A 25,540-nucleotide genomic window follows, 5' to 3' on the forward strand; every position below is an offset into this window, starting at 1 on the left:
GTGATCAGAGGACAGAGCTTGAGTCCCAGGCATAGTTCTTTCCTTGTTGGTGAGGGCCAAAACAGACATTACTTTAACTCTTTATCTAGTGGTCATGTCTTTTTTCATCTTTACTCTAGAGTAGGGATAGGTGGCCTGATCCTGATCTTAAAAGCTCCCCTATCTCCCAAGCTAGGGTACTGATCTAGATCAGGCCCCCTGCACCTACTCAACAGTAAACATGAGAATAAGGCATAGCTGTGGATTTAAAGTAATGTCTGTTTTAGCCCTAAGAGGCCTTCCTCATCTCCAACCACAGTAACATGTGAAGGAAAACTTAGGCGAGTTTTTTAAAAAAAAAAAAAAAAGGAGGAGGAAAAGTGAGCTGAGCTTTTATCCAGCTGGATTGGGGAGCTTCCCTGAGTTTAGCTGCACAGCTGTCACGAGCCTTAAAATAGTTCTTTGAGGCTTCTTACAGTATTGCCCAGCTCACTTACAACCAGTGCTTTGATTGTAACACCTGGATGAATAGCAAACATTTTGAGAGGCTGTCAAAACCTATGAAAAACCGAAGAGATTTTTGTATAACAAGAACAAAGCCAAAACTGCATTGATCATTTCAGCTTAGCCCTAAAGCAGAATTGTTGCTGTCGTTTGTTTTTGTTTTGTTTTAACTGGACAGTATACACAGCTTTGCTCCATCTCCACATTCTGTTGAAAGGCAGAGGAAGAAAGCTTCATCTCACCACAAGCAATGCACTCCAATCATATAAAATCCCACCTAATCCCAGGGAAGATGTGGCCAAATGGAAGGCATCTTACTTACATCTTACATGCTGGAGGTGAAAACAAAGTAACCAGCTACAGATACTTCATAATAGCAAGAGGGTTAAAACTTTTATTTCTGCACTGCAGTGGGCTATGCACGAATTCTTTCTAAATGCATTTGGAAGAAGTATAAAAGGCATGTCAGGATTTTTCAGGTCATTATCCAAGTTTCAGATAGATACAGGGCAGGTCTTCCCCATCAGATATTTGACTTGAGCTTTTGAGTACAACATCAGAGTCTGGATATATTATCGAAATGATCGCAACATTCACCATAATAGGGTTTTCTGGAGGTGAGCATTGTTCCAGTTACAAATATCTTCGATGCTAGATTGTTTCAGATAGCCACATCTTAAGGTTCAAATCAACAGGTGCTTGATGTTTAAATGCCAAGTTCAGCCAAGGCACTGTATTCACAAGGTTGTTACTGAAACTTGATTCCTTGAGCCAGAGGCAAATCCTTGCTGTAATTGATCGTGCTGAAAGATAAACAGAAAAGTTAGATATGCAGGTAGGAAGAGCCATGGACATGCAGTTTCCGACAAATGAGTTTCTGCATTCATACCAATGCACGTTAAAACTTATAAAACACAAAATAAATTTAACAATGCCAACACATCTCTCTAACAGAAGCTGGCAGGATGAAAACGACACGAAAACATACAATGCAAAAATAAATAGGTTGAACCTGGGTGTAACACACCAGAGGAAGGAACTTGGTAATGCACACAAGGAAGCTGTACATGAACAGTGCCCTCTTGTGTTTTGGTATCATCTTGTAGAACAACTCACACAACAACAGCACACTCGATCAGTTGACCATATTGTGCCCTGAATTCTTAACACAACAATTCAAGTCAGGAAGTCAAATTGGATGGCCGATTCCAGAAGGTGGTGCTGGGGGATTATTGCTCTGTGCCATGGCAATTGTGCCATGGGGTTCCACAGGGCTCTATTTTATCCCCCATGCTGTTTAACATCTACATGAAACCGCTGGGGGAGGTTATCCGGAGGTGTGGGCTGAGGTGCCATCAATATGCAGATGACACCCAGCTCTACCTCCCTTTCTCATCAAAACCAGGTGAGGCAGTGGCTGTTCTGAATCAGTGCCTGAGCATGGTAATGGACTGGATGAGGGTCAATAAACTGAAACTCAATCCAGACAAGACGGAGGTACTGTTAGTGGGTGGTTCGTCTGCCCGGCTAGGTGATATTCAACCTGTTCTGGAGGGGGTTGCACTCCCCCTAAAGGATCAGGTTCGTAGTTTGGGGGTGTTCTTGGATCCAGAACTGTCACTTGAGGCACAGGTGAACTCAGTGGCACGGAGCACTTTTTATCAGCTTAGGCTGATATACCAACTACACCCTTATCTGGACAGAGATAGCCTAGCTACAGTTATCCATGCTCTGATAACTTCTTGTCTGGATTACTGCAATGTGTTATACATGGGGCTGCCTTTGAAAACGGTCCGGAAACTTCAGCTGGTCCAAAATAGGGCAGCAAGACTGTTAACAGGGACTAGCCTGCGAGCTCATATTACGCCAGTACTTTTCCAGCTGCACTGGCTGCCAGTCCATTTCCGGGCCCGATTCAAAGTGCTGGTGTTAACATTCAAAGCCCTTAATGGCTTGGGGCCAGGTTACCTGAAGGATCGCCTCCTCCCATATGTGCCTGCCTGGACCTTAAGATCATCGTCAGTGGCCCTTCTCCGTGAGCCCCTGCCAAAGGAAGTGAGGTGGGTGGCTACTAGGAGGAGGGCTTTTTCTGCTGTGGCACCCCAGCTCTGGAATGAGCTCCCTAGTGAGGTTTGCCTGGCATCTACATTGTATTCCTTTCGGCGCCAGGTGAAGACCTTTTTATTTTCCCAGGCATTTTAGCATTTTAGCTTTCTAAATTTTTATCTTTGCTGTTTTAAATCTGTATTTTAAACTCTTGCACTGCTGCTAGGTTTTATTGTGGTTGTATTGTTATATTGTGGTTTTAATGTTCTATATATTTTAAATTGTTTTATTGTGTGTTGTTTGATTTTAATTTTTGTGAACCGCCCAGAGAGCTTCGGCTATTGGGCGGTATAGAAATGAAATGAAATAAATAAATAATAATAAATAAATTGGAAAAAAATATGTCCTTGTAATTCTGAAAGGAAAAGTCCAATTTGCAATGAAGACAAAATTTGAAAATCAGGGCCAAACTAGAGGATGCATACAAGCATTTAAAGTAGCTTGTTTTAACTTTAAAAGTAACAGCTATGGGGCAAGGACTGGCGACAACAACTGGTGACAACAACAGTTTTGTCCTGGGGCAAATAGCAGTGGGGGGGGATTTTCACTAGGACCATGGCATATGGGGAAAGGGTTAACCCTTTCCCTATGTGCCACAGTCCCAAACCTCATTGGTTTCTCCTGCAGTTGTTATTTTTAAAGTAAAAAAAAGATGCGTTAAATGCATATGCACACATTTAATGCATCTTCTAATTTGGTCCTCAGGTTTGCCTGTCTTAATGACAGATGCAAGGGTTGTTCATACTTAAGAACAACCCATTGGTTTAAAAACCGATGGGTTGTCAGGGACGCATGTTCAGCCTTCCTGAACTTGGTACCCTCCCTGATGGTTTGGCCATGGCCATACCATGGCCAATACCCTGGTATGATGGGAGTTGTAGTTCAAAATATCTTGAAGTCACCAGGTTGGGAAAGGCTGTCCTAGACCGATCAAATAATGGGTTCCCCAAGGGCAATTTACCAAGTGGATCGTTTCATATATTGCTTCCATGAATCGCTGCCAGATTCCCTTCCACCACCAGTGTGCTTATTGCCACCTATAAGGGGAAAGAAAACAGAAGTTACAGGTCTAAAGCCAAGAGCTCTCTAGCCAACTGTATTTCTCAAAGAAGCATTAATATCAGACTAAAAAAAATCAGATGCCGTTCCTTTCCTCTGAAGAGTGAGCAAGCCAATTTTCTTCTGAAAACACCTAAGTCATCTCAATTGTACAGCCATCATGACAGCAAGTATTCCATTTCAAAAACAGCAATATTCTCCATATATTATTTCAACCAGACAGTGAGAAAATTATACAGAAGTGGAGTAAAGTTCAAGAGCAGGCAGGCTACATCTATTCTATCTGCTATGGTGAGCCAATTTGCATGTAATACTAGCTCATGGTTTAGTGTTATGAGACACATCAAGTCTTGAACTTGTGTGCTTCCCCCGTTCACCAATCCCCCAGCATGGCCATGAAGATGAAGACTGGGAGACTCTGCTTCTATTTTAGATTTGCCACAGCTTAGTGTGTTGTCTGAACCCTAAACTGTGGTTAATTTTAATTATGGTTGCTCAAACAAGCCAACTTCATAACCCCTAGTTTCCCTTTCTTGGGATGCAGCAATTTGCCCATTTTGTTACACAGAATGCTTACAAAAAAAAACCAGTTTATCATGTGAAAAGCCAAAGACATTAAATTTAGATTGTGCATTTCTTCCATGATGGACCTCAAGGCTGACTTCAGATCCATCATAGAATATAGGCCGATTCTGACCAGACCCGGACCTGCTTAGGTTCAGCAACATAGCTGCATCATGTGCCTTTAGATGGCAAACCTGTGGCCTTCCAGATGTTGCTGGACTACAGCTCCCATCATCCTTCACCATTTCCCCTGCTGGTTGGAGCTGATGGGCACTGGAGACAAACAATATCTTGAGGGCCACAGGTTTCCCACCGTTGTTTACTGGAAAGTATTCTTTTTTCAGACTTTGGTTTAGGGGAGGGGTTTTCCTATAGGACTGAAAGAGCAGAGAGGAGGTATCTAGAGTTCTACTGGGCTTGCCATGGATGGTGAGTGCAAAGGGGAAGATCCATGTGCAAATTCTGGGTATTGGTCTCTAACCTGAAGAGATGCTGACTATTAATGTGTTTACCGGTGGTGGCAGTGCATTGGCCTGAAGCTTCCCCTCTTGAGGGCTCTGGACAACCAATCAGGGGTATGCCTTGGATGGTTTGACTGGGTTAAGAACTGGGCAGGAGGAGGGCCTCTGCATATTCTGGAGGTCCCACATCCATTACATAGGAGTGGAAACCCCACCTGTGGTGTACACCAGAATTGGATGGCCCATGTGCATCTATTCTATTGCCCTGTATGACCAAGCTTTTATTTGAGATAGCTTATCCAGTCAACATGGAAATCCTTAGAATCATGGCATTAGGAGTAAACTTAAAGATGCCAGCAAGGCCAAGATCCTTGGTAACAGTATGGTAAGAAGTTGTGAAGAAATAGAGATATTCCAAATTTTACACTGAGCTTTTTTGTGAAAATAAGTGTTTGTATTTAATGTATGCCTAAGCACATACGTATTTCTGTAACTGCAAAGACCTTGCTTCTAGATGGTGCCAGGTTTATTACAGAGCCTGACTACTTTGTACATGTGGAAGAGCAGGGATGTCAGCATGTGCAGCAAAATACACTTCTGGCTCCTGGACTATTGTTTGGAGAATAGAGTGGTCCCAGAGCATACACAAGCAGGTTGTCCTTGAGCTATGACCATGCCATCTTTGGATGGGCAGTTTTACTGAAACTATGTAGATCTAGGTATATTTGTAGTACTAACAATGATGATCAGTCCAGAAAGTCAACATACCAAAGGCACCTCCAATTTCAGCCCCACTAGTTGGAATATTGACATTCACAATACCACAATCTGATCCCCTGGGCCTAGGAAAGAAGAAAAACAAATTCATAATTAATATGGATTGCCTAGGAGGAGGGCAAAAACCTCCAACAATGAAGTCAAAATTTTTAAAAAAAATTATCTAGCATATTTTAAAGAAGATTGGTGTTTTTCTCCTTTAAATAAAAGAAAATCACTATACCCAAGCCACCGGAATATTCTGCCCAAATCCTTGGTAAAGATGCTGCTGGATAGGCCTTGTTTCACTTCGTTGTTCCAGGCAAAGGCTTCTTCTTCTGACTGGAAAGGAAGGCATACATAGCTGAGCCAAAGCTAAATGAACTGAGAGTTGAACATGCCAAGAAAAATAAAAAGGTGGTGGTGGGAGAAATCTCTAGAGAGATTGCCACATTACGTATCAGGAGGACACACTAATGTGCCAGAAAAGCGACTGAAGTGCATCTTGAAAAGTTAGGCCACCATGAGGATATTAAAATATGTATATAATGTTTTTCCAAAAGGTCCAAAATGATGCATCCACCAGACTCTGCCCATCGGAGTACAGAGGCCTTATGGAGCACTAATGCCTCTTTTCTCTGCCAATCTATGGGTAGCTTCATCCCGAGAGGGTAGATAAGTTAGGGGGTTTATGGCACAGCAGTATCTAAACCATCTTATGCCAAACACCAGAATAGGTTTGTCATCTCTATATTTTCAGTTCATGTATAAAAATCTTCCATCAGTAATCGTTCATTCTCAAAGTATCAAAAGAACCGAAAAGAAGACAACCATGCAGATTAATGGCTTCTCCCAGTAACAAAGCTAGGTACATATGGTATTGATTAGGTGGGTGGACTGCAGGTAAGTCTGGCAAGCATTTAGCACATTTAAAAATGTGGACACTCAAGCAATAGGATAAGGTACTGGACAGAATTGACTCCATGTCAAGTAACTGAGCCAAGACAACTTCCTGCCTACAATTCTTGAGAGATCCCTTTTAGCCATTATCAGGGAATTGGTTTGAGTTTGGAGAGTTTGTCATCATTCTGATTTTCCCAAGGGACAAAATTAAGGATGGATTCAATCCAACCAATTCAAGGTGTTGGTTTTAACCTTTAGAGCACTAAATGGCTTAGGGCCTGGCTATCTGAGGGACCACCTGCCTTGGTATGAACCCTCGGTTATTAAGATCGGCAGGAGAGGCCCTTTTGAAGGCACCCTCGCTTGCAAAGGCTTGCTAGTTGGGCACGCAGCAAAGGATTTTCTCGTGTGTTTCGCTTTCAAACTCTGGAACACTCCCTCTTCGGAGCTGCAACTGGCCCACAAGCTCTCTGCATTCAGGAAGTGGATCAAGACATATATTTTTTAACTTGGCTTTTTAAATAGTTTTTTAAATAGTTTTGAATGTTGTTTCTATTGTCTTATTATGTTTTTATCTGATTGTTCTATTTTTGGAAATGTTTGTATACTGCTTTGGTGGGTTTTAGAAAGGCAGCCCATAAATACTTTAAATACATAAAAATAAATTCTTTGATGCAGTCCAGAAGCATCACCCTGGCCCAGAAAGCACAATCAAATTCCTAAACCCTAACCCACTAGACAAAGTGGAAAGGTGGAATCCAGGCATTGGTATTAATTGGTTTATCATCAGTAGTCAGAAGGGTTCCTGCCCATTATTCTGGGAACTTATTGAGAAGTATATGTCTCTTTTTGACTTGTGTTGAGTGAAGCATGCCAATAAATGTAATCCAAAAAGTAACACTGTGTACTCAGCACCACTTGGTTATTGTGGCACTCCCTATGCAAAGGTCATTTCAAAAGATACAATCCCACTGTTATCACCATCCACCAACCAAACCTTGAAGGCTTTTAAATTCAAAGCATTAAGTATTGATTCCAAGTGGTGACCAACTCGTGCAACTATATTGGCTGCACTTCAGCACCATCGCTACTGGCCAATTCATCTTTAAATTATTCCCCTCTTCCTTTTATCCCACTTCAACATTTAGAAACATTAAAAAGGAGGCTCTAATACTTGACTAAGATTTTGTGATTATGCTTTGCAGGAGCTCACCTAAGAACTGGTTTGCTTACCTTAAATTTTAGCACATACAGAATAGGGGCAAAAGTCTCTGTCTGTACAATAGGTGCATTATGTGGAAGGCCAGTCACAATGGTTGGTTCAACATAGTTTCCAAGATGATCTATAACCTTGAATGAAAAAGACACACAAAATGGCACCCATTAGTTTCAGCCAAGTCATGCTACATATATGAACATAAGAGCTGTGCTGGATCAGACTGAAGGACTTTCTTCACTGTGTGCAACCAGATGCCTATGAGAACTTAACAAATAGGGCATGAGCACAATTAATTGCTATAGCAATTATAGCATGAGGATGGGGCTGTGGCTCAGTGGTAGAGCACATGCTTTGCATGCAAAAGGTCCCAAGTTCAATCCCCAGCATCTCCAGGTAAGGCTGGAAAAATTCCTGCCTGAACCCCTGGAGAGTCGCTGCCAGTCAGTGTTGACAAGACCAGGCTAGATGGACCAATAAGGCAGCTTCCTATGTTCCTCCCACTAGTGTTCCTCAACAAGTGGTATTGAGAAGCATATTGACTCTGATGCTGGAGGTAATGTACAGCCATCATGACTAGCAGCCATTGATAGCCTTATCCTCCATGAATTTTGCCTAATCCCCTAAAAAGCCATCCATGTTGGCAGCCATCACTACATGTTGCATTGGCTAAGAAGTTATTTACTGAGCCAATTTGATTGCCTCTATTGGTTCACAAGGAGGCAGCTCCCAGGCTCTAAATTCATGACTTCATAAAACTGTGTTTAGTTGCTGCATTCACAGCACAGAAAATGGTGGCAGTGATAACTGGAAAATTCCAACTCTAAACACGATAGCTGGCCACTGATCACACCATAAATGTGTTTGTGTGAACTGGGCTGCCAGAAGGGCTGTCCTCACATACTCTTGGTCCTAAGCACGAGGGCTTTCATTCTTTGATCACAGCTGTTTAAACAGCCACATTCAAAACCCTCAGGAAATGCCCAGCTTTAAGACAGAATCTAAGCCAGCCTTCCCCAACCTGCTGCCCTCCAAATGTTTTGGACTACAACTTCCCTTAGCACCAGGCAGCATGGCCAATGGGTAGCTCTTCTAAGCAGTTTAAGGTGGTTTTAGTCTAATCTTAAATGGAATCTCATTTCCTTTAACATATCCCACTTCTACTCCTAAGAATATTTTAAGGGTTCAAATACTCTCTGCCTAAATGCTAAATAATCTATCTACTGAAAAAGTTATACTTAAATTCACGTGCTGGCAAAGGACTAGCACAGGCATCAAATTAGCAGCTAAACAAAGCAAATGTTTGTATCATTTTTCTAAACCACTGAAACTGTTCAGTCCACTTCTCATCTGCCACCACCTTGTCTCTGCTTGGGCTAGACTGCTAGAGACTGTTGTGGAAACACTTTGTTATGAAACTGGAAGATCAGTCACAAGCCATCTTCCCTCCTTTCTAAACTTCCTCTTGGTTATCCCACCCCGGCCATCAGGTGACAGTGACTTTTAACAGTCATAGAAAGCCTTTGCTCTGCCTGGAAGTGCTGAAGAGGTCTGTATTTTAGAGTGCTGCAAAGTGTATGATATTACTGTGGGGTGTATCAATGCCATACTGAACAGGCAGAATGTTTGACAAAAGTAGTATATGCCATGTGAAATGCATTTAAAGACTGAAGCGTATCCTACAGTATGACAATTACAGCAGCTTAGAAGACCATCTAGAAATAGTTTTCCATCATCCTGGAAAAAAAGAACACAATTCCTTGGAGCAACATCTTCTTCACCACCACAGCTTGAATTTTGTATAGATCTATAGAAGTATATATGCAAATAATCACCTTCCCACCATAGACCACAGAGCCACCTTGCTGTTTGGCCAGTCCCACTGCATCAAGAAACATATTTACGGCTTGCTTTGTGTGGAGAGGACCATATAGGGTGTTTGCTGCAAAGAAAAAAAAATACATATTTGAGTGGGATACAAAAATAATACTTATAAGAATGCCTGCCCACATAAGAACAGCCCTACTGGATCTGACCAAAAGTCTATCTAGTCCAACATTCTGTTCCCACAGTGGCTAACCAGATGCTATTAATGGCTACTAGTCCTGATGGCTACATGCTACCTCCAATAGCAGAGGCAGTACGCCTCTGTATACCAATTGCTGGGGAACACAAATGGGAAGGTGCTATTGCACACATGTATTACTAGCGGGTTTCCCCAAAGGTGCTGGTTGGCCACTGTGTGAACAGAATGTTGGGACTAGATTGATCCTGGATTTGATTTTGCATGGCTCTTCTTATGCCTATGAAAATCCCATAAGCAGGACATGAGCACAATAGTGCCGTCCTGCTTGTGTTCCCCTGCAACTGGTATTAAGAGGCATACTGCCTCTGATAAAGGTACATCCTGCCTTGAGAAGGCCACTATGTATACTGTTGGTTTCCATCTTCAAGCATTATTAAAAAAAAAATGCTCAGGGTAGCTACTCTTGACTAAATTTGGAGCTGCTTGAAACTATTTCCTCAGGTCAACGTGTGGCTGCTTTTCATAAACACAGAAGCAGCTGTATGATGAGGCCTGGACAGCTGTTTTACAGTACAAGTGTTGCAACTCTCAGATATCATGAAAGTGCATCCACAAGAGGTTCTTGCTTGAGCGGACTGAGAGGAGCATACTGGCCATCTACTCTGCCTCAGAACTCAAGGAAATAGGAAGCAGTCGTTCCAAGACAAGCAAACACACCACCCAGTCCAGTACCAGCTACTCTTGCTGGCGGCAGTTCTCCAAGCTTCCCCAGCCCTACTAGGATCCATTAACTAAACTTGCCAGGGACAGGCCTGTCTACTGTGCTCTATCAATGAGCCATGTCTCCTCTATATCTACTAATCCATTTGGACTAATGTACAATTACTCACCTTACCTACATTACTGTCAGTCATAGCTTTTGGTAAAGCATGGATGGGGAATGTATAGAACACCAGCCATTGGTGGACTGCAAGCCCATCAGCCCTAGCCAGCATTCCAATGGTGGAAGAGGACGGGAGTTGCAGTCCAGCATAATCTCATGGGGCACACATTCCCCATTCCTATGTTAAAGAGACACCTTCTACATTTTTAATCTATCTTAACACTGACTACACCCTTGCAGAAGCTTCTCCATGGGGTCATTCTTCCCCAGAGGTATTTGAAACAAGCCCAGAGCAGAGAGCTCCATGAGCTGCTTAACACCTTCTGTTAATAGGCCTTGCCATGCAATTTAAACCCACATGTATGTGCACAGACAGACAGACAGTCAGGGCCAGAAATACTGGAACAAGGATAACTGTTTTGGCAGTTGACCTCTGTACACCACCACATTGAAGTTGAAAGGAAACACACCCAGATGGGGGAGAAGTCAGGACTTTCAGCTGTAATTCAAGAGGTTTGGCAAAAGTGGGGCACTAACCATTCAGGAAGTACAGCCAGTGGCATACACACACCCCCATCGTTGGTGGCTCATAAGTAATGGAACAAACCAACATCATTTCAAACTGAAGGATCGCCTTTAATACCTGGATGAAAATCCTTTGCAGTCAATGACTGCCTGAAGTCTGGAACCCATGGACATGACCAAATGCTGAGTTTCCTCCCTCAAGGTGCTTTGCCAGGCCTTTACTGCAGCTGCCTTCAGCTGCTGCTTGTTTGTGGGTCTTTCTGCCTTCAGTCTTGTCGTCAGTAAGTGAAAAGCATGCTCTATTGGGTTGAAATCAGGTGACTGACTTGGCCATTGAAGAACATCCCACTTCTTTGCCTTGAGAAACTCTTGGGTAGCTTTTGCTGTATGTTTTGGGTCATTATCCATCTGCAAGATGAAGTGGCGTCCTATCAGTTTGGCAGCATTTGGCTGAATCTGAGCAGAAAGTATAGCCCTATACACTTCAGAATTCATCCTGCTGCTTTTATCAGCAGTCCGGTCATCAATAAACACCAGTGGCCCGGTTCCATTGGCAGCCATACATGTCCATGCCATAACACTGCCTCCACCATGTTTGACAGATGATGTGGTATGCTTTGGATCATGAGATGTTCCTTTCCTTCTCCATACTTTTCTCTTCCCATCATTCTGGTACAAGTTAATCTTGGTTTCATCAGTCCAAAGAATCTTATTCCAGAACTGGGCAGGCTTTTTTAGGTGTTTGCTGGCAAAGGCTAATCTGGCCTGTCTGTTCTTGAGCATTACCAGTGGTTTGCATCTTGTTGTGAAGCCTCTGTATTTACATTCATAAAGCCGTCTCTTGACTGGAGATGTTGACAATGACATGCCTACCTCCGCAAGAGTGTTCTTGACCTGGCTAGACGTTGTGAAAGGGTTCCTCTTCACCATGAGCAGAATTCTGCGGTCATCCACTTTAGTTGTGTTCCGTCATCTGCCAGGCCTTTTGCTGTTGCTGAGCTTGCCAGTTAATTCCTTCTTTTTCAGGATGTTCCAAACTGTTGTATTGGCCACTCCCACTGTTTTTGCTATCTCTCTGATGGGTTTATTTTGTTTCCTCAGCCTAATGATGGCCTCCTTACCTTGCATGGACACCAGTTGGATGTCATGTTGGGAGTTCCAGTGAACAGCTACCAAATGCAAATGTAACACTCAGAACCACCTCCAGGCCTTTTATCTGCTTCATTGGTCATGGGGCACCCAGGAAACAGGCAACACCTGGCCATGCAGCTGCTTGTCAGCCATTCGTTCCATTACTTATGAGCCACCAACGATGGGTGTGTGCATATGCCACTGGCTGTACTGCCTGCATGGTTAGTGCCCCACTTTTGTCAGATCCCTTGAATTACAGCTGAAAGTCCTGACTTCGCTCCCATTTGGGTGTGTTTCCTTTCAACTTCAATGTGGTGGTGTACACCACAGTTATCCTTGTTCCAACATTTTTGGCCCTGACTGTATTTTCTCCCTGAGGGGGAAAATATGCAGAGGGGGCCCTCTCCCCATAAACAATTCAAAGTAGTCGTCAGTTCTCCTGAGCTCTGCCTCCAGCCTACTAACTAATCTTGACTGATCAAGAACCACCATGCTACACTTCCTTGTTATTATTAAATTCTTTATTTTTTTCAAATATCATATACAGAAATACATCTACGAACAATATAAACACTAGATTGTTATCAATCTCTGGCATCAAATTATATAAGCCATTCATCATGCTACACTTCAATGTACAAAAACGAACTCTTACCATCCCATGGATCTCCAATGCGGACTTGTGCATACGCCTTAATGAGTTTTTCCACTACTTCATCATGGATGCTTTCATGCAAAAACTAAGCAGAAAGTCATAAGTGTTGTATAAGGTTGGCAGTCACAGCTCTTACAGGGCAAACTTCAAGGTCCGATTGAGAACACTGGCTTTTTCTCAAGATTATTCAGAATGTTTTAGATTTGGCTCAAGCACTTCTTTTTCCTGGCCTTAGCATTGTTAAACTAAAACATTATGGCAACTTGCCTGTCTCCCCAGATATGTACTAAAGTGCACGTTTTGTTCTCAACCAGATGGCACAAATTTATAATCTATTTTTGAGAGTTGGAAAATGCCTCTTTCATCTCAGGGTAAAATCAGCAGGAATGTTTTTAGGGGAAAAAAACACCAGGCAGAGAAACTTTAACAAAGCCCAAGGCATTGCAATAGCATGAGCAAAAGGCTCTACAACAGGGGTGGACAAGTTGTGTTCCTCCAGATGTGTTGGCCTACAACTCCATCAGCCCTCACCATTGACTATGCTGGCTAGGGCTGATGAGAGTTGTAGGCCAAAATATCTGGAAGATCACAAGTTGCCCACCCTTTCTCTAGGTCCTAATCACCTTCCTATGCAAGCACTCTCCTTTACACCACAATTAGTTTGTCAGGTCAGAGTACAGACAAAGGCTTATAAAATGCTGATTTGTGAGAAGAAAAATGTGATTTATTATATCTCAACATATGAAATAACCAAAAAAATGTTTTGGGATTTGGTTTTTGAAGCTATGTGCGATGAAAAGGCCTAGATATTACTTCTGGTATATTTCTGGAACAGAACTGTGCTGGTTCATTTCCACATGATTGTCCGATAGATCTTCCTGACTGGCCTGATATTCAGCCTAGTGTAGTTTAACTGCACAAATTAACTTGAATAAGGTACCAGGGCTGAGTAGCAGTTCTCCATCTGTACTTAAGAAGAATTTGAATAGGAGGGCATCATTTTTTACATTCTTCTGTATGTTGTGCAATAAGAGGGAGGTTGTTCTCCCCATTTACGGCATAAAGCAATTGTAGTGCCTATATAAAAAAAAGGGGGATAGACATGATCTTAGCAATTAATGCTGAATTAGTCTTCTTTCTAAAATTGGGAAAAATATTGCCAGGCTCTTATATAAACATCTTTTAGAATGGATAGAGCAGAAGTTCTTGGAAATGAACAAACTGGCTTTCGATCAGGCCGTTCAGCTGTAGATCACTGCTTCTTTTTGCCTCATCCTGCACAGAAGTATTCACATCTAAAGGAGTGAAAGGGGTAACCTTTTTTCTGCATTCACAAATATAAAATCTGCTTTTGATTTAGTTCCAAGGAATTTGTTATGGGTAAAGGTGGAGGCACTGGCTACTGGCAGTACGCTTCTTAGTTAACAAGAGCTTAGAAAACACTAGTTTTGCCACTAACTAGAATATACACATTAAATGCAAAGAACAGAGAAGGTCATTGCTATGGTGTGAAATATCATTATGATAGTAGGTTTATGAAGGTTACATTTATTGTTATAGAAAACAGTTAATTATAGTTAGTGACCTACTGAGACAACACTCCCTCCTTAGAATTTTCCACACACCAGCAATGAATCAGGAGGCAGGTTTTAGGCTCACACATATCCTTTCTTGTTCTGCCCTCACTGCACACAAAACAAAGCAGGGGAGAATGTCTAAATAGACAATAGATACCACATGTTATCTCCCAGGACAGGTATTATGCTCTGTGTGCAGGTGGAAGGAAGGACAAATCCCAAACCCACTCCGTCACTGTTGCATTCCCCAACCTGGTGCCCTCCAGATGTTTTAGACCACAACTCCCATCAGCCCCAACCAACATGGCCAATTGTCAGGAATGCTGGGAGGTATAGTCCAAAACATCTGGAGGGCACCAGGTTGAGGAAGGCCGAGGTAGAGGATGCAAGGGGATATGTGCCAAAATCATCTGAACAGATATTAGAAATCTTCACATTTACTTACAAGCCTCCTAGCAGTTGTGCACCTCTGGCCTGCTGTCCCCACAGCTGCAAAGAGGGCAGATGGGATGACCAGGTTAAGGTCTGCATCTTCAAACACTATAATGAATTGAAGAGAAGCAGGTAAGTGGCAGAATAGATGAAAACGGGAGACAAAATAGACACCAACAGGAGGAGTGAGAAGTCAATCAAGACGCATTAGGGAAAGGGAGAAATTGACAGCCCTTTCAATTCTAAATACATCTGATGGTATTGATGGCCAAGAGCAAGGCACCTGCCAAGGCCACTGTCAGCAGAGTTTACCAAGCAACAAAACTTTGTTTTGAATTGAGGAAAGTAATCCAAGTCTTGCAGTGCTGATGACAAGTATATAGTACAGTACAGTATGGACAGGGTGAAAAAAAAAATCTCCATTCTAAGAGGTTTGTAAGACAGAACAAGCATCCACTGCTGAAAATTAGCTTCATAGAATAGTAGGATTGGAAGGGGCCTATAAGACCATCGAGTCCAACCCCCTGCTCAATGCAGGAATCCAAGTCAAAGCATCCCTGACAGATGACTGTCCAGCCTCAAGTCACACCAGCAACATATCTGGATACCAAAAGACTTTATGAGTTACTGTAGCCAGCAGAACATTAAGCTTGTCAAGGTAATGTATTTTACATCCTCACACTATGAGGCCAACCTCTGCAGCATCTCTGCTTTTGCTTAGTTCCCATCATTTATCTGGAACTGTAGCCAGTGCTGTGAAGCCACTGGAGGCAACTTCTGGCCTGCATTCTTCAAAGCCAATATCAGGAGTAGGATATATAGCAGGGGCTAGCTGGTGGCCTTCCCCTAGCCTGGGACAGGAAGGGCCATTCTGAATTTTCCTCTGGCATTTTATGCAGTGGGCTGAACCAACCAAAGGAGATTCTGTGGATTTTTTTGCAGGAAAATGGCAAGCAACAGATGAAGCAAAAAGCATGGGGAGAAGAGATACAAGAAAAGGATTTTAAGTATTTGGCTCAAAAAGGATTGTGAACACCCTATTAACACAAAGATTAGTAGCCTAGTATGAAAGCAGTTCATGAGTTTTAGTCAACTGTTCAAGCGAATACCATTCTATCCAAAAACCTATGTGTGTGTGTCAGGGTTCCCCTTATGACCTGGACCCCCTAGGCAACCCCTTAAGGATCTCTTGGCTCCTTAAAAGTCCCACCTTCCTTCTTTTACCTCCCCCTTTCCAATAACATGGGGTTTAGGTTGTAGACATGGGGTGACTGACACTCTAGACACAGGGTTTAACCACAACAGTTCACTGGTAAATTAAAGCAAGAAAATCACAACTAAATGTATTTACACAACAGAACTAAGTGATAAAAAAGCCCTTAAAAGAAAAAAAATTACAAGACACAAGTTCCTTTACCTTAGCTGTACTTAGACTTCTCCAGGCTGCTTCTTCCTGCTCCCTCTTCAGGTTCTGGTCTCCCCAACTCTGCTCTTACTAGCTCTCTCACTCTCCTTTATATACCCCATCCCTCAAAACCGAAAGTACTGTTTCAAACCTGAAGAAATGAAACTTAACTGAGGAAATGAAAATGAAACTTAACCAGGGAAATGAAACTACTCCTCTCGGGGATACCCCCTCCCAAAAGCAAAACCCAGGCCTCTAAGCCTAACCTATTTTCCCTTTGCCTCCGTAGGCCTCAAACCATCACAGTGTGTAATGGAACGATTGCCCACATGCATTCACTCAGCCAAAGATTAGCAAATCAGGTTTAGCATTTTATGAACCGCCCAGAGAGATTTGGCTATTGGGCGGTATAGAAACATAATAAAGAAATAAGTGGAAGTTGTAATTACCAATAATAGCATTGTTTCCACCAAGCTCCAACAGAAACCGCCCTATTAAAAAAAGCAATGAGCCATGTGAATATCACCCACAATTTCCATTCACTAGTACTATGACCTCAACCACCCCCAGTTGCCACTGTGGTTTTATCAGGACCACAAAGAACAAGGAAATTACAACAAATGAAAGCTGCTTATTGTACAAGCTCAAAAAAAAGGAAACAATGTATGCCTGTCGTGACCCACAATTCCTCTATGTGCATGCAAGGGCTTATACAGATGCAGTAGTGCTTTTGGGCCTGAGCAGTAATCAAGACACATTGAATTGCAAATGCAGCTTGATATGAACTTGGGGGAACAGGAGGAAAAGACTCTGCTCTACACCCTCTTTTCATAAATCACATTACCTGGTATTTGAGACACAGCAGCACCCCTACCTTCCCTCACCACCAGGGTCTCCACACCTGCCTAACCTTCAGAATAACCAAATTAATGTTGGTGTGGGGAGAAACTGTGGCTTGGGCTCTTCTCATGCAGTCCCAGGCTTCTTGTGCCAGCCTGGTGTTACAGGAAGGATTTTGTTTTCTTTAGTTCTTTTGATGACACTAGGAAGCTTGTACATTTTTAACATCATGTTTTGATCTGAGCCTCTGTGCTGAACGGGTTACAAATCAGTCTACAGCTCATATATAATCTCACACACACATGCAAGGTGTGCAAGATTCAATAAATCCACTTGCCTCCTTAAATATAGGAAGCTGCTTTAGACTGAGTATTAGACCATTGGTCCATCTAGCCTAGTATTGTTGACACTGACTGGCAGGGGCTCTCCAAGGTTCCAGGCAGGAGTTTTTCCAGCCCTACCTGGAGATGCCAGGGATTGAACCTGGGAACTTCTGCATGCAAATCGGGTGCTCTATCACTGAGCTTCAGCCCCTCCCCTATGGACCCCATCTGGCAAGCCCCTGCACTCCCACCAAGAGCCTTCCTTGTGTGAAACTACTTCTCATTTCCTCTCCCGTTCTCCAGGAAGGACAGGAAAGGTTGTTTCTCTCCTGCAGGTTGGGCCTAAAAAACAAAAACAAGAAAAACAGCAGCACCTCACTGCTACAGCCTGCACAAACCCAACAAGAATGGAAAGAAACCACTCCGTCTTTCTTCTCCAAGGAAGAAAGAAGGGATAGTCTCTTTCCCTTCCTGTTCAGTTTTTGACAGAGGCACTTTCTCCAAAAGCCCCAGTCCTTGGTTTCGTGTCCTGCCTGCAGGTGAGAGCAGGAAGGCACAGCTAGCAAAAACTTTGAAAAAGTTCACCTCCTGTGTGACAATGGAAGCAATTAGAGATATGGAAGGGGAGGGAGGAAGGAAGAGGGGAAGGTTTGCCTCTCTTCTTAATGAGCTTTTGGAGGAGCAGCAATCTCCATTCCCCTTGAGCTGCCACATGCACCTTTCACAAAAGACTGGCTCAAGAGCAAACACTTCTCCCTTGCCTCTGCAAATGCCACAGGACTCTGACAAAGGAGGGGTCAGTGGTTTGGATAATAAGCCAAGCCCAAATTTGATGACCACTGTACATGTGCAAACCAATTTCCATCTGTGTGCACCTCCATCCTTCATAGCTTTTAAAGAAGGCAGGGAGAAGAGAAGATTGGGTTATGCCATTTCACTTACCAAATCTTTCCTGAACCATTAGTGCTACCTGCTTGCCCACATGTGTGCTGCCAGTGAAGGACAGCAGATCAATTCTTTCATCCTTCGCCATTGCTGTGCTACAGAAGACAACACAGGAATATTTTCAGTCAGTCAGCATTAGAACAAGTACAGCTAAAAAGTATTCAGAGGAAGTAGGAAGGGGGTCCTGTTATTCACTTTTAATACCTCCTACGTTTACGACAATGAAATAACTAACACTCAAATTTATGTTACACTCTTAGGTCATGAAGTGGTATTTATTTTTATAGTATCAACAGAATGTCAAAATACATTAATGCTCTGCTCTACAAAACACAAATTATATATAATTGAAAGTCCCCATATTTTTGGGAGGGTGCCATATAAGTTAGTCACACCAAAGCTGCTGGAAGACACCCATAAGTGTGCAAGAAACCTCCTCCAGGATATTCAGGATAGGCATTATAACAATGTCTGTATTTCTTACAGTGCAACCATATACCCATTTGCCTGGGAGTAAACCCCACTGAACGCCATGAGTCATAGGTAGACCTGCCTAACACTGCACTGTCAGTTGTCTTATTTGTAACAGTAGATTCAAACTGCAATCCTATACCTGGGAGTAAGCCCTACTGAACTCAGTGTACTTACTTCTGAGTAGACATGTCTAGGCTGCACTGTTAATCTATGTCCATTGACAGAGTGAATTTTCCTTTAATGAAGGAGCTCAGTTTATCAAGTAATGATTCTTGTTTTGATAAAGTCAGTCAACAGCATGGGAAAGATGGGTAGGAGCAGATTAACTTGAGCACTGCTAAGAGATTAACTGGGAACGGCACCATTTAAGGTCCACCAGACTACATTTCTGAATTCTGCATAAATACAAATTTATGTTGTGCCTACCCAATATCTGCTCCGCCACACGTCAGAGAACAGATTGCACCAGGCAGTTTGTTATCCTCCAGAACCTTTGTAACTATTCTATAAAGGGAACAAAAACATTCATTAGAAAAAGTGATTTTGCTCTGGCTGATTAAATATGCACGGGCATACAGTTAATGGGATTTTTCTTTGAAGTTTCACCTTGCAAGCACACCTTTGTTTTTCCCTGATATGAACCTGTTACACAGGAGATTCAAGCTCAGCTTACTCAGGTTTCAGAGTAAGACTAATGTTAAAGGCAATATTTTACTGGAAGTATAAAATGGCCTTTTCCAGAATTAAACTAAGCAAGCCAGGCAATATCATTCATTCATTCATTCATTCATATATATATATATATATATATATTCAATTCATAGTAGTTACTTTCAAGAGTACTCCAACAGTCTCTCTTTTCTTCAAGAAACAGCCATGCTCCCAAGAATGGACAACAATATAGATGCAGCACCTTCACAAATCCTTTGCTAAGAGGGTTCCACCTATAAAGGCAGCCTAAAAATAATTCTAAATAAATTAAAGTAAAATAAAAATAAATTTGCTTTTGCTGGGTAAGATATGAATTTCTCCCAGGCAGGAGAAATTGGTTTCCCATTTTTTCCAAGGATAATTGTTTCCAAAACAATTGTTCTGTTTTTCTAAAAACTGAACAATTTTGGATTATTAAATATTTTCTTTTTGAATGATGACTAAAATGTTTAAGACAATGTGTATCTTTTACTGATAGCCTTTTAGGGATGCTCCAAGTCATGCTGAATTTCCTAACATGTAACTAGAGTCACCATATGTGAAGAAAAAGTGCATTCTTGACAGTTTGGGTTCTCTGTTCTATAGAGGCCTGTGTTTCTGGCTTGTTCTGGTTAGATGCTGTCAAAGTCAGTCAATGAATGCAGTTCTAAAACTCACATGTGAAAGGAACATTGTAGGTTATTCCTGTGACTTCTTTTTAAAACCCAACCTCTAGACCCAAAAGAAATGCAGTAGGCTGTTCCTATGGCTTAGGCATGAGATTGACACCAGCGCTCTGAACAAAATTTTAAATGTTTAAGGATACATTTACAAAAGGGAATAAAATGTCACTCTTCAAATAGGTTGATTGCGTAAAGGTTCTTAAATATATTTGGTTACTATTCTTAATAGTTCAGAGAGTCTTCCCCAGCTAAATAAGCTCTCAATAGCTTTTCCTTCAGACCAGATGTCCCTAAACTACCCCCACCCCCGCTCATAAAATTGTCATGTTTGGTATATTAAATTTAAAAGTATATCCAAAGAATAATTACAAATTTACTAACTCAGTTTACTTTTAAATGTAAACTAAACATTGCATATTTTCCACCAATATTCTAAACCCCTTTGGGGGAAAAACATGTTTTATTCCCATTATTACAAAATTTCACAACTCTAGGTAAGATGAGTAGTTACACAACACCGCTATCATCTTGGTTCAGTTCATATGACACTCAAGTGATTGGATGCTACATTTCTGCAACTGTATCCCATACTGCTCCGGTCACACAGGAAATGTGGAAGTCAGATGAAAGACAGGTCATACGTGAAGTTCTGTCGTCAATGCTCCTATCCCAACTAGAGTGAGGTATCATGTGATCTGCCCCTTCTATAGATCCCATTCATATGTTACTAAACAGTGTGGGATACAGATACAGGAAAAATGCATGAAATGAGGAAATATGTGGCAAAGCAGATCACATGGCAAGTGCATCCCTTCGCCACTCCAACTGAGGGAGAGGTGTTGTAGAACTTCCCACGTGACTTCATTTTAGATGTTACAAGAAGTACTGGATGCAGTCAGAGGGACGTGGCACTCACATCACTTGGGTATCATAAATTGGACCTTTGGAGAAAAGTAAGGAGACAGAAGTTATCCCAACCAGCTTCTTAAAACAATTTGGAAGAATGAATGAGAGAGAGAGAGAGAGAGAGAGAAGATGCATGCAAGTTCGAGTGACAAAGGTAAGTGGAAACTTACTTTGTAACAGCTACACTAGTGAGGGATGTAGTGGGTGCACCTTTCCTTTAGAAAGAAAAGAGAGAAGGTTATTCCTGTTCCTAACATTTGACTTTAAAATGGACATTGTACAATATGTAAGACACAGAGCTACATTTATTAGGGCGCAATCCTATGCATGTTTATACAGACAAAAGGCCTACAGCTCCCAGCATGCCCCAGCCAGCATTGGCTGGGGCATGCTCAGAGTTGTAGGCCTTTGCTCTGTATAAACATGCATAGGATTGTGCCCTTAGACACCTAAAACTACCAAAGCAGTAGATTACCATAGGGAGTACTTCATTTAAAACAGACTTCCCCAACCTGCTGTCCTCCAGATGTGTTGGGGACTACTCCCAGCATCCCCCAGCCTCATGTATTTTCCCACCACTTCTTCCACCTTTTTTCTTTCCACAAAAGAATCCATTACAGATAAAAAGATGGAACAGCTCCACAATGGGGAGCCCTCCATCTGGATGCTGTCATGGGGAGCTCTGTCCAACCTGCAGCTCTGATGTACCAGGAAATTGCCATTTAGATAACCAAGCTTTAAGCAGCCAAATAATGACGAACAACTTCCATTACAAAAACCTGGCTCAGTAGGTCTATCTCTGTCATTGATAGCATACTGCTACTTGGGCCATAGTGAACAGCCCCATAATTTCAGAGTCAGGTGTTTGAATGCATTTGTAAGTACAAAACAAGCACAATCTGCTCTGTGATCTAGCTGTGAATATTTGGCACTGATAACACTTTGCACTGAATATTTGGCACTGATAACGCTCTTCACAAACACTGTCACAATGCTTACAAGGATCAGATGTTCAGATGCTTACAAAGTTCACACAGTAAATGGTACAGGTGTGTGAACAGGTAACCTCAGTTATAGCCACACTGGTAACCTACACTGGCATGTCAAATTGTAAAATGCTGCCCTTCCACATACAAGGGGGTGGGGAGAGGAGTAATATCCAGAGTCATATTTAAACAATAAAGACCTTCTGTCAATGGAATTCAAACTGAAACTTAGCAAAGCCAGTCACGGAAGAAGTAAAGAATCAGTTTAGCATGTTACTGAATGAACAATCCCTGAAAAATTAGCCATTGGTACTCTTTATGTAATTCAAAGCACATCACACTCACCATAACTTAGAGACTACCATGTCACATGTTTTATCCTGAAGAGACAGATACCTTACCAGAGACAGACATTGCCACAGACCATTGCAATCGCGTTGTTCCAGCCATAAACTGCTACAGGAAAATTAAAGGCCGTGATGATTCCTACTAATCCCATAGGATTCCATTGCTCTATTAAGGCATGCCCAGGTCCTGAAAACAAAAGGCCACAGAGCAAAAGTGTACATTTTCATTTCTTTTGATTTATCCATCCCACTGTACAAGGAGCTGAGGCAGCGTATGCAAGAAGTAACCAACTTTATATTTGCAACCACTCTGGGCGGTAGGCTAGGCTGAATAATTGCAACTGGCCCTAGGTCAGTGAGTTTATTTTAGTCAATGATCCAAAAATGAATACCCTAGCATCAAACAAAGAATGAGGATCTAATTCAATGGCCGCTCCCAAGCCAACTGTAGGTCACAAGTTGGTTAATGTACTATATTTTTGTTGAGAAAGAAAGCATTCACAGGCAAATGTATGTAACCTGAAATGAGTATTTTAAATTTTCTATGGTTGCAATCTGACACACATTTATTTGAATAGAATAAAATTCATTTATTTTATATTTTGTTGGGTCAAGATAATGCAAGGTGATTAGCAGGGCTGATACCATCTTCAACTGGAATAGATAAAAAGTGTCTCCACCTGTTCCTGACGGAGAATACAAGCCTATAATCTTGTCAAATCTAATTTATATGCACCAAACTAAAAACAACACCTACAAATGCAGCCACAGAGGGTCAAACAACATGTTATGTTAACTGCATAGCATAAGGCTTCTTTTAACTCTAGAGCAAGTGTGCTCAACCTCAAATTGGATAGGGAGCACCACGCACTGGGAGAGGAAGATTAAGCCCCTGCCACCACCACTGTTTGCTTTCCAGAATGGATGCCACATGCACTTACTCTAGAGCAAAAGAAGTCTCCGCTACACACTACATGATACGCAATGAAGTCTGACCCAGAGTCAATGCTACTGATATTTTCTGCAACTAGGATATATTCATATGACATGAAAAATACAAGCTTACTTTCTGAAGGCAAGACAGGTCCACCGATCATTCGGGATAAGCCAACAGCATAGTCACAGACATCCACGTACTCCTGCACTTCACCAACACCCTCAACGAAGATCTTCCCCATCTCTAAGGAAACCTGAATGTATTAAGGACAATTATTAATGTTGTTTAATTATAAGGGTTTAAAATTCTACTAAGCACTACATTAAGAGTTACCAGGACCCTGCCAAAGTATTTTAAAATCCAAGAAGATGAACACAAAAAAGGAAGAAGGGAGAAGAGAACAGTAGCTGTTTTTGTTCTACAGAAAAGTAGAATACAGGTAATAAAATACCTTAGATGCACCAACTTGCCCACGGAATTTCATTTATTGGTTTATTTAGAATACAATGTTGGTTGCCATCTTCCATTTCTTTTGATATATTGCTATCAGATGTTTTTGCTTTAATTTCATAGACTTTTGGACACACTGCATGCACCCTTTGGTTTTAAACATCTCTCAAAAGTAGCCACATGTGATATATAGGGTGGGCAGAAGGTAGATATGGATCTAATGGAAGATCTCTGGGTGATTTGCAGTAGATTGGAAAGGATTTCTGATGCCCAGCTGTTTAACAATAGCAACAATAAAACAATCTCTGCTCTGCCCACTCCTGGCCTCCACTCTAAATTACACTGCTGAAATGAAGAAAACTTGGGATAACCAGGAGTGTAACTCTTTTTGCATGGTCGGACTGTGAGCTCTGTTCAGTTCTGGTACTCAAAACAAATTTCTGGCTCCCGTTGGTGCATCTTGGATTTAGAGAGCAATCCTGTGGCTCAGACTGCGTTGGGGGACATAGGATATTTTGGATTTCTGGATCCAAGGTTGGAGGCAGTGTTCCAAACTCGGAGCCAGGAAACTGAGATTCCCACCCCCTCCCCTGCCCTCTTATAGCTGGTGCAGAGAGAACTGTGTCGGTTGCTTCTATGAGCTCACAAATGCAAACTCAGATGGGTAAAAGGGGGCATTTTGGTGGGTGGAAAGGAGACTGGGGAAGTGGGGATACAAGCTATCCCCAGCCTCCTCTCCTCCCCCTCTCCGAGGCCTCCACTAGATGGGTGAAAGTGCCCATGTAGCGAAAATGCAGTATGGGAGGCACAATCCGCTGCTGCTCTGCATTGGATACTTGTAAGCCTCCAAGTTCGGAGGCGTGAGAGCACCCAGGGTGGATCCAATAGGAATGTAACCTTAGCAGGCTTCCCCATCCTGGTGCCTTCCAGATCTTTTGGACTATAGCTCCCATCATCGTGGACCACTGACCATGCTGGCTGGGGGATGCTTGGAATTGTAGCCCAAACATCTGGGGGGCAGCAGGTTGGAAAAGGCCAGTGTATAGGATTTCAACCTGAGAAAACAATAGTTCTGATGTAAAAAGGCATACTTTTGTTCATTCCTCCTTTTCTCTCACACAGAAGGGAATGCCTCTTAAGACTGCACTTGCCATCTGCAATGTTTTAATTACTTGCATTAAAAAAAAATTAAGGCCTGCTGGCCAGTTTAATTTGAATTGGGCTACACTGATCAAAACATTTTAAATGTTAAGGAAGCAATCTTACAGCCACTAGACAGCAGCTAGATGGCTATAGGATATGTTGTTTTCTGGGAACTGACTAGGGTTGGCGGAGAATTTCTCCCCGAAACTTCGGGGGCCCGAGCGCCAACGTGTTCGGCCCCCCGAACAAGTTCCGGTGAGAAATTCTCCGCCCCCCCTGCCCCCCCCCGGGACGGGACTTACCTTTGCCGAATGTCCCTCCCAGCGGCGGGTCCGGCCGGCGGTTCGTCGGGTCTTCGTCCGAGGCGGGAAAGGCAGCCGGTCTTTCGACCGGCTGCCGCCACCGCCATTCCAATAAAAGAAAAAAAACAAAACGCCCCCGTGATAGGCTACGTGGCGATTAACGTAGCCTATCATGGCTAGATTTGCAAAGTCAGCCGTGATAGGCTACGTGACGATTTACGTAGCCTATCACGGCTGACTTTGCAGATCTAGCCGTCATAGGCTACGTTAATCGTCACGTAGCCTATCACGGGGGCGTTTTGTTTTTTTTTTAACTTTTAATTTCGCGGCCG

The 25,540-nt window shown here is 42.4% G+C and overlaps 1 protein-coding gene across 1 annotated transcript in view; it reads right to left on the bottom strand.

Annotated features, from left to right (window-relative positions):
- Nucleotides 1–854: 854 nt before the first annotated feature.
- Nucleotides 855–25,540, bottom strand: part of ALDH7A1 (aldehyde dehydrogenase 7 family member A1) — a 30,150-nt gene continuing 5,464 nt past the window's right edge. Inside the window, exons 5-18 of the mRNA XM_084833980.1 lie at nt 23,443–23,566; nt 22,431–22,563; nt 21,214–21,258; nt 19,191–19,268; nt 18,288–18,385; nt 16,632–16,673; nt 14,791–14,885; nt 12,769–12,853; nt 9,384–9,490; nt 7,566–7,682; nt 5,674–5,771; nt 5,442–5,515; nt 3,551–3,626; nt 855–1,286 (exon numbers count right to left, since the gene is read on the bottom strand). Of these exons, the coding sequence (XP_084690106.1) occupies nt 1,232–1,286; nt 3,551–3,626; nt 5,442–5,515; nt 5,674–5,771; nt 7,566–7,682; nt 9,384–9,490; nt 12,769–12,853; nt 14,791–14,885; nt 16,632–16,673; nt 18,288–18,385; nt 19,191–19,268; nt 21,214–21,258; nt 22,431–22,563; nt 23,443–23,566 (1,227 nt within the window). The 3' untranslated portion in view covers nt 855–1,231. The remainder of the gene's footprint in view (nt 1,287–3,550; nt 3,627–5,441; nt 5,516–5,673; nt 5,772–7,565; nt 7,683–9,383; nt 9,491–12,768; nt 12,854–14,790; nt 14,886–16,631; nt 16,674–18,287; nt 18,386–19,190; nt 19,269–21,213; nt 21,259–22,430; nt 22,564–23,442; nt 23,567–25,540) is intronic.

The sequence above is a fragment of the Heloderma suspectum genome, chromosome 2, assembly GCF_057233095.1.
Source record: "Heloderma suspectum isolate Gila_16-S chromosome 2, 16-S_ref, whole genome shotgun sequence".
Taxonomy (NCBI): Eukaryota; Metazoa; Chordata; class Lepidosauria; order Squamata; family Helodermatidae; genus Heloderma; species Heloderma suspectum.